At 37.1% G+C, this 10,221-nt stretch overlaps 1 protein-coding gene across 1 annotated transcript; it reads left to right on the plus strand.

Annotated features, from left to right (window-relative positions):
- Positions 1 to 6,614: 6,614 nt before the first annotated feature.
- Positions 6,615 to 9,625, plus strand: htr1b.L (5-hydroxytryptamine (serotonin) receptor 1B, G protein-coupled L homeolog). Its single transcript, XM_018240555.2, has 2 exons — positions 6,615 to 8,409; positions 9,539 to 9,625. Exon 1 carries the CDS (start codon positions 7,181 to 7,183, stop codon positions 8,345 to 8,347), a length of 1,167 nt encoding a protein of 388 aa, XP_018096044.1. The 5' UTR covers positions 6,615 to 7,180; the 3' UTR covers positions 8,348 to 8,409; positions 9,539 to 9,625.
- The last annotated feature ends 596 nt before the right edge of the window (positions 9,626 to 10,221 follow it).

The following is a 10,221-nucleotide window of genomic DNA, read 5'->3' on the forward strand; positions in this document are numbered from 1 at the left end:
ATTATATTCAATGCTTTGTCCAAAAAATATATTAAATCTCTGCTTCTGGATCTACACTATAGAATGGCGAAAGAGGAATGTCCGCAGCGGTAATTTACTGGGTCCTGTGTGTTAGATTTATGGCTGATCTGCATGCTACCTTTACTGTTCACAGCACTGAATGAGCTAAAACAAGCTTAGGAATAACCGCTGCGGGCATTCCTTCTCCACTCGCAGCACTCACAGAAGTAAATTACGCTGCGGACATTCCTTCCCTGCTTGCAGCACAGAAGTAAATCCTGCAGAGGTCGGTAAAATCCTCAGTACAGCAGCAAGAACTAGCTTCCGGTTCAGTAGTCTAGGCAGAGATGTGGAAGCAGAGATTTAATAAGAAAATATTTTAGTGTTACTGTTCCTTTAAGCAATCAAAGGGATGGATAAGGGCTGGATAAGGCAGTTTTAAGACAGAGTTAAAGCTCACTGAGTCACCATAGATCAAAATTAATATTCATCCTTAACAGATATGTAAACCCTGACAACAAATTAATGGAAACTCTTCCGAGAACTTTTGCAATTTACATAATTTTTTTCTGTTTCCAAGATATAGACCCCTTTAGACTATTTTAATTGTCTGTGTATCTTAGTAACAAAAAAGTCATGGAAGAAAACTTGAATTTTTCAAGATTTATTATGCCCTGATACGGCAAATGCCTGAATTTAAAAATCCACCATCTCAGACCTGTCAAGGTCATGTATAAGTCAATGGGAGATGTCCTTATCTCAATTTGAAGATATAGATGATAGATAATATATATGTAAAAAATGTTAAATGTCTGGTGGTTTTTAACACCAAAACAACAGTACTCATCAGCTATTTTCCTTCTCTAACAGTGTTCAGGTGAATAAAGTGAAACACCTTTTTTGAGAGCTTAATTTCATAAATGCTCACCCTTTATGCCTTTTCTAAATTGCACAAGTCCACAGTGGAATCTTTCTCCAGAAGATCTATTGTCTCCAGGAAGGTTTTTGTGGTGGAAACCAATAGCAAATAAAGTGACTTTACATTCCCGTGAATTATCATGTGTTTTGAGGGAATTGGGTGGTATCCTGTTGTTTTGCTTAATTTTTATATTTTCCTATGTTTTTATGAATTTGAGAGTATTCATTAACTGAAATAATAGCGGAATGTTATACTTACTTTTAAATAATATCAGGGGAGGGTTTGTGGTTAAAGCATATATGTTATTGGTTATGGTTATGTGCTGGTTTCTTATTATGGAGGTTCTGACTAATGGAATAAAGGGTAGTGTCCTTCAGGAATTAGCTGTCTAACAATAATAAGCCTAAGTAAATCAGCTGGGATGCCTATCTTACATGCCACACAATAATGCAACAGACCCTTGATATAGGGCAGGGAGAATTCATTGAGCACTTTTAGTAAATTCCCCTGCTTAATCAGTTTACTGCTTAATTTTGCTATTATTTTCATGTATTTTACTGCTATAGGCATTATCAATATAAATATCACCCACTTTATATATCATCCTTATAGATGAATGAATACTTCCCAGGGAATTGAAAAAAAACAGTTTTGAAGCAGAATGAATTACTAATGAAGCATGGAAATACTGGCTAGGTCAGTCAAACTTTCATGCTTTATTTAAACTTTAATTAGCCTTGGAGTGGTCATACTACCCCACCTCTTTTATTAATATTAGTCAGCAGACAGGCAGACCAAACTCATTTATGGGTGTAAGGCCACCCCTGTACCATTAATGGTGTTGGCCTTGTAGATTCCCCCCCTCCAGTATATAATGCGAGAGGTTTAATCTGCGGGACCAACGCTTTGAGACACCTTAGTCACAAAATGCAACCAAGCAGGGAGATACCAACTTATAAAAAAATATGTATGGGCATGTGAGGGGTTTCCACTTTTATCATAGTTGCATTCAATATAGTATCTGGCTCAGACTCACATACAGATGTATTTAAGTTGAAGTAGATCAATATGTTTTCCTATGGAATGTTACTGAATTGGTTAGTTTAATCAAGCAGTACGTAAACCAAATATATATGTGTACTGGTTTCTTAATATTTATAAATCCACAAACCCTGTGGTATACACAGTATAATGTACAGAGAGTATGATAGTACTGTATAATAGTAAATAGAGAACAGAAATAATTATTCAGTTAAGTTTTCCCTTTGCTGTCAGTCGCATAAGTGGATGATTTTCATTTACTTACCCTACCTTTGATGCTGTACATGTGCATCTCTAATACTAAATGGTGTCACACCACAGTTGTTTAGTTAGCAACATAACTCTGGATTCTTGGGTGCTAAATTAGAGTGTGAGCCATCACTGAGCATAACATGATTGTGCTTTGAATTTATAACAGAGCTAAATCCATTATAAAGAGTCCTGGAGCGTGACATCCCTCATCTGCGGAGCTGGAGAATTGCAGTCTAGCTATAAAGGTAAACAAGTAGCTTAAAAAAAATGTACTCAAGTCCTCATTTCACTCTTGTGTACAGTGTTAAATAGTGTTAAATAGTGTTAATAGTGTTAAAAAATAGAATACAAATAGGACCCGACACTCTCAGGTCTTAAAAAAAATTATGAATGTTTTATTAAAAATGGAGTCTGACGTTTCGGTCTCCTCCGAGACCTTTTTGCGAAGTAATTATTACATCATACAAATGCCATAAATACTTCAATTGGCGGGAACATGGCCAAGATGGAAGTGACGTAACCACAACATCACCAGATAGCAACTAGCTTTTAAACATCACACTTTCCAATTCACATAACTTTATATCGACATAAAAACAAAAAAACAAACAAAAATAAGACAAAAATAAGGGTTAAAAACAAGATACTGCCCAACTTTGTAATCAATTCAGTCTGCAATAACGTGGCCATTTACAATGTTACCTATGTTGCACAAAATATCAAAAATTTTAACTAAGTTGGAAGGTCTGCTCTGGGGCTCACCCTATTAAGGTAAATCTTAGCTGTTGTCCACGTACAGTGATGTTCCCTAAGGCATGTTATAATATTACTACGGACACTGCACCCACCCACGCTTTTGTTTATCTGTCTCATTCTATGCCCAGCAATCATATTAAAGCCTGCACTTCCCACAGTGTAGCAAATTAACATATATGGCTAGTGCAGTGTGTATCAGTAATCTACACCACTTTGGTCTACCTTATCATTCACCATGTGTCTGTGCACATCCAATGACATCTACGTGTGTAGGAACCTGCCTAATAAAAATATAAATTCTCATTTAGTGCCCTTAATTCAAACCACTATTATGTGTAAAATCCAGTGCTGCCGCACACTTAATAATGTGCCTATGTTTGAATACATGACTAAACCCATCAGTAATTTATTGTGTTATATAAAAAACCGTGTTATCACAAGGTGCAATCATGTTATACACTTATTCCCATCACGTATATGTGTTATCACAAAAAATATAAAAAATAAAAATACGAAAATAAAAATATAAAAAATAAAAATATATACACATTCCAAAAACCAAAAATTATTCATAGTCCCTTTTAAAGATAAAGTCATTGTTCATTTGTTCGAATGTGCAGATACATTAAACATTGGGGTATCCATTTTATCTTACCCCGACTCTGGAAGCCAATCTGTTAGGTAACAGGAGGTCATTCACTCCAATCCAGGTGTCGCAGGCAGGGCAGCCATCAGGGGGGGACAGGAGGGAGAGTTGTAGGGGGCCCCGTGGGTTAGGGGGCCCCACCACACTTACTTGATTAGCCGGGCCCCCCATCTTTCTGAGAGCTGCTGACTTCGGGAAGGCATGGACGTTTAAGGGGGGGGGCTTGGCCACCAATTTTTTTCTCATGTGGGGTCCTAGCCACCAATATGGGGGGCCCCTGGCCACAAATGTTTTTTTATGGGGGGCCCTGACCACCAATATGTGGGGGACCCAGGAAATTTTGTTGTATGGGGCCCTGCGATTTCTGATGGCGGTCCTGGTCGCAGGTCTTAGCCATTCTCCCTTCAAATGGGGCTTCATTGTGAATCCTGGAAGACTTCCCCCGGCCAAATCTCTGTAACCATTAGGTTGCTCGGCATAAGCACACATAGCAACATTGGGGTCCAGGTATAAATCTCAACAAAACAAACTGTGCATGGCTGATAGATGTTAGCAGGGGCACTCGGCTTTCACAAGCTTTGCTCAACATGAGTATACGTAGCGTCATCGGGGTCTGGGAGATCCCAAGGCGATCGATACGCAGCAGGAGGGTATTAACAGGGGTGCTAGGTTTCCACGAGCGTAGACTCGCCCGTCCAAACACAAAAGTCTTTCCCCATCCCTGTAGCAAACATTGCTGGCTATGTGCATCTTAGAGCTGTGATAATTTCATATTTCTCTCCGTCTAGCTCACCTCACCCGCAGTGAATAGCTTCCAACATATATATATATATATATATATATATATATATATATATATATATATATATATATATTACAAAGAAGGACTTCTTTAGACAGTGGAGAGAATTAGCCATGAGGAAAGGGAGAACATAGCATACTCGTATCTGCAACAACTCTCCTTTTTCTAAAACACTTGTATATGGTATGATATTATTTGTAGTTATGGATAGACAGAAGGAACACTTTGTTGTTGCAGGCTACCTTTATATGTTGAGTTGCCTGGCAGCACTCCAGCGCAGAAATTGTGCACAGTAATATAGAAACATATGAGAGAAGCCACCTGTTTCATTGCTGTTCTAACTTGTCATTTGATAAAATCGTTCTCTTCAGCAGATCCATACTAAGATATGGATAATAAAGCCAAAAAGGAAAACATAAACATATTAGTCGCATCATCACCCCCATGTAGGCATTGATTGGTACTAGTAACTTTGTTAAGTTAGTTTTCCAAGCTCTGTCGGCAATCTACTCAGGATCTGTAGTGAGTCTTATACTTACTCTGCCTATGCGTTTATAAAAACATTGTGTAATCTATTTTTTATAGTTTGTTTTTCTAAAAAGCATTCTAGCATTAAATAAGACTGGTATTTCTAGACTGGTAGAATTGTAAGAAAATTAACATAAATTGCTCTAGAGTACTAAGTAACAACATAATGAGTACTCCACTGACTGAAGAAGACAGTTTTGCTTTAATAAAGCATCCACTAATGGGAAAACGTATAGCATTAGGATGTCTGTGAGAGCAGGAGTAATAGGTATGGGCTGAAAATAAGGATTTGCGGTGTTGTTGGACAAACTGTACTTATTTGTGATACATTATTGAACAGCAAATAGATCTTCCTTCAGTTAGACTATGGAATGAATGTTAAGGCATTTTATCCGAAGGCAATAGATTTAGTTGAATCGAAACCCCTCTGTGCCTTATTTATTTCTGAAGAACTGATTGCAGATCAAGAAGTGAGGGTCCCTTAGGCAGCCACCTTAACTGAGGGCAAAATCCTGCCAAGACAAGAAGTTGGGTTTGCAAGTTTGCGCGTTTAAGTTAGAATCTCTTGCTGCTGTGTACATTTAGCTATTCATAGAATTTGCATTGCTTTAAACTACTGTTGTTATAACTGCCAAAAGAGAAATTATTGCATGGAAAGTAAAACAGGTTTAGGTGCAGACAATTTGGGGTAAACTTGCAACATTTTTTTTAATAAACATATTTCCCAGCAGATATATAGTCCAGTTCAGTTTAACTAACTTAAAAAAACACTTCATTCTTATGCAGATTCCCCAGATATCATAATACTGAATCCCTCTCAATAAATCAACAATGTAAACTGCATGTAGCAGAAACCACTAACAATAAATGTGCCATAAATGCATAAATGGCACATACTATTAATAACATAAGGTATATTAATCATGTTTTTGGGCATGATGATTGATTGATTAAGGAAACTGACATTTTAGCAAAACTCACACACACTTCACAAGCACAGATAATGCAGACACATCATTTACATGGTGAGAATATACTGACTTGTGTGCAATCAGCTGCCAGTCTCCTCCACTGCTCACTCCCTACTTGCCGTGTTTAAAGCTTCTGTTCATCCCCACACCCCCTCCTCCACTCCCACAGCAGCCTCTATGTCATCTGCAGCACCGGGAGAACTACTATTGCTGCTGCCTGCAAGGAGTGAAGACAAGGAAGGGGAGACATGAACATCTCTCAGTATCGGTACATCTGCACAGAGCTGAAGGATTCTCCTGGCTTATCTGGAAAACTTACAGAGAGGATATCACAAGCTACCTAAAGTTGGGACAGTCTCTTAGCTTCTCCTCATGTCCCCCTCCCTTTCCTTGATGATGAACTATGCACTGGGTATATAAAGCCTGGCACTAGGGTTGACCTGGAGTTCCTCAAGTATTTCCAGCATATAGACTAAATCAGCCAAAGCAACTTTGCTTCGCAAAAACATTAAGGAACGTCAGAAGGAGCCTCAAATTCCATCTGCTCTGCAGGATAACTTGTATAAGTAACCCAATGAGGACATGATTATAGTCAAGCCAGGTGCAGCCAATACAATTCTATATGTGAATTTAACAGGGTATATCGTCTGTGCCTGGGAAAAGATTCATCCAGCAAAATGCAGGTGAATATAAAGTTATACCTATATTCCATAGAAAAGCAATAACTGGAATTTGTTTGCACAAAGAGAAAATAATGAAGCCAGAAAAATATTTCTTCACTGGAATAACGGTAATACAATTAAAGAGCTAAATTAGCTAAACTTCAGCCATATGTATATTTTATATTGCCAGATTGTTGATGTATCGGTATGGATGTTGCATATAGCAAACTAATGAAGAGTCAGTAGAACGTGACTTGAAGCCAGCTGAAATAAACAACTCCTGTCACTGTATGAGTGGAAGTCTGTGTTCCAGTTCTATGTTCTGGAAGGTCCAGTCAAAGACAGGATGTTTTTTTTTTTAATTTTAATATTCACTCTCAAACTTTTGAATATATGAGCTATATATATAGTTATATGGTCTCCTAAAAAAAAACCTTTGTTTACTGGTCTGAACAATCAACTCAGACATATTGTGCATGAAGATAATATTTTACCAGGAGTAACATAAGAAATTATTGCATTGGAAGTTACCCAGCAGCACAAAAAATTGCTACAAGACCCCATGAGATTACATTTTTACTTTGGAGTATTGAGAGTGGTGAAATGATAAAAATGGAACAGGTGATTGAATGTCAAGAAGTTATTGACCATCTGAATGTGTCTCAAACCAATAACTCCTTTGATGGAAGAAGTTGTGTCACAAGTCTAGACGGCTATGAGCAGGAGGATGTGCTGCCCTTCTCACAGATCGTCTTAACAGTTATCTTAGCTCTAATTACTTTAGCCACTTTATTGTCCAATGCATTTGTAATTACAACAGTCTATCAAACCAGAAAATTGCACACACCGGCTAACTATCTCATAGCTTCACTGGCATTTACAGACCTTTTAGTATCGATTCTGGTTTTGCCAATTGCTATTGTATATACTGTAACTGGTAAGTGGACTTTAGGGCAGATTATATGTGATATGTGGTTATCATCAGATATCACTTGTTGCACAGCGTCTATCCTCCATTTATGTGTCATAGCTCTGGACAGATACTGGGCAATCACTGATGCAGTTGAATATACCAAGAAAAGGACTCCTAAAAGGGCAGTTGTCATGATAGCTCTTGTGTGGGTATTCTCGATCTCAATTTCAATGCCGCCTCTTTTTTGGCGTCAGTCCAAATCAGAAGAGATAGCAGTTTGTTCAGTAAATACTGATCATGTTTTGTACACAGTGTATTCCACTGTTGGAGCATTCTATATTCCCACATTACTGTTAATAGCTCTTTATGGAAGGATCTATGTTGAAGCCAGATCTAGAATTCTGAAACAATCTCCTAAAACCACTGGCAAGCGACTGACAAAGGCTCATCTAATTACTGATTCCCCTGGTTCCTCATCAGTGTCCTCCACAAACTCAAGGACTCCTGAGATGCCAAGTGATGCAGGATCTCCAGTGTATCTAAATCAAGTCAAAATTAAAGTATCTGATGCTCTCCTGGAGAAAAAGAAGATTATGGCTGCCAGGGAAAGAAAGGCTACAAAGACTTTAGGAGTTATTCTTGGAGCCTATATTGTCTGTTGGTTACCCTTTTTTATTATTTCACTGGTTATGCCAATTTGCAAAGATGCCTGCTGGTTTCATCCTGCAATTTTTGACTTTTTCAATTGGCTGGGATATCTCAACTCTTTAATAAACCCAATAATATATACCATGTCTAACGAGGACTTCAAGCAAGCTTTCCACAAACTGATAAATCGTTTTAAATGCCCATCATGAATTTTGTTTCCTTTTATTTCTCAGTGAGACATAAATGCACTTGTTTGGGTTTGACTTTCAAGGTAAGTTTCTTCTATCTTCATTTAAAAATCCATGCTAAAGTGACACCAGTTTGATTGGACACTGGCAGCAATTACTGAGTTCCTACGCATCATTTTTGCTGTATAGACTAAAACATTAATCAGCGATAGTGTTCTTTCATTTTGAACCTATAATAGACTTTTTTGAGGTATGTAATTACATATTTATGATAATGTTATGACGTGTAACATAAAATTAGGTTTTAGTTGGCTAACACAATAGTGGTGTTGTGATTACTGACAGTATTGAATGCTGTTTGTTTAGACATCTGTTTTATCAGACATTACATTCTAATTTCACCAAAATTCCCAGCACCAGATAATGTATGTGACTTTTGCCAGACAGAGATTCTACGTAGGTAGTACATGCTCATGTCTTCACTATGAGAGTTTATTGGATCGATGAGCAGATTTGTGTCTCAGTTAATGAAATTCAATCACCAGAGTAAACTAAACCAATTTGCTGATTAACTGTGTTATTGAGATTCAATATTCAAATTGACACTGATAAATCAGTATAAAAATGGAGAATTCTAAGAAAGACTAAGTAGCTGTATGTTTTCATTTTAGCTGCAAATGGCCATTCAGCATGGCTGTTCTACTGAGGATGTGAAATATATGGAAATGTAATGACCAATTTATATCTGTTGTTTGAGTAAACTTTTAAATGTATACTTAAAACTTGAATCTGTATCTGTATGAGGCAATTGGTAGATGGGTATATCATTTTATCACATATGTACTGATTGGACTAGTGGTTTTCATGGCTCTTTAAGAGTGTCATTCAGAGCAGAGGCTCCAAATGGATGTGTATTAATTAAAGCACTGACCCAAACATTTAACCCATATGGCCACATAATACTTTAATATTTTGATTATGTTTTAAGAAATGCCAGTGATACCAACTGGAGGTGGCCATTTATCCTTACTAGCTTTCCTTCTGATTGTTAAGAAAAAGCTGAACATAGCTACGTCTCTATTTGAAACTCAGCCTTTCCCTTTCATTCAAAAATTGAAGATGGCTGTTATACCACAAGTAGCTATTATTTTAGTAAATATCAAAGTTGACACATTACCAATAATGCTCTGAATGTTTTCCTTTTGTCTGCAGAACCAAGTCGATATTGTAAAGAATCACTGCCTGAAAAACACCCCATCCTGAGTTGTCAGACTCATGAATTCTGCTCAGCGCAAACGTCAATACATACTGCCATCCTACTGTTCAGCTCTGCATTTCACTCTTATGACTCTTGCAATGATACTGCTTAAATATTCACTCATGTCAGATGCAAATGGGGAGACTTCAAATCCATGCTTTCAATTGTCAACTGGATAAAAAAATTGACTAATCATAATCCTGTTTTGCTGTTCTATTGCAGCACTTGGTGGTTATTCTTTTGCTTCAATTTTTGTTGTTACATCATATCTTGGGAAATGCAGCCATGCACGTTCTAGGGGAGTGCTAAAGAGCACAACATATGTTTTGCCTTTGACTCTAATATGTCTGTGTTTGCTTGTCTTTTATGTCTGCAGGGCGCAGGATGGTTGATAGGATATTTTCTTAAAATCAAAACTAGTAAAACAGGGGTGTGCAATGCTATTTTTGTATTTTAAGATCAGGAACAATTAACACTATGTCCTATAAATGAATAAAATGAATTGCACATAAGTATAATTTGTTCATTTTTTTTAAAAAAAAAATGCATTCTTTGGGACATATTTATAAAGTTTGGTATATAATCTCCTTTAAAGGAACAGTTCAGTGTAAAAATAAAAACTGGATAAAATAAATAA

This window comes from Xenopus laevis, chromosome 5L (assembly GCF_017654675.1).
Source record: "Xenopus laevis strain J_2021 chromosome 5L, Xenopus_laevis_v10.1, whole genome shotgun sequence".
Lineage (NCBI taxonomy): Eukaryota > Metazoa > Chordata > Amphibia > Anura > Pipidae > Xenopus > Xenopus laevis.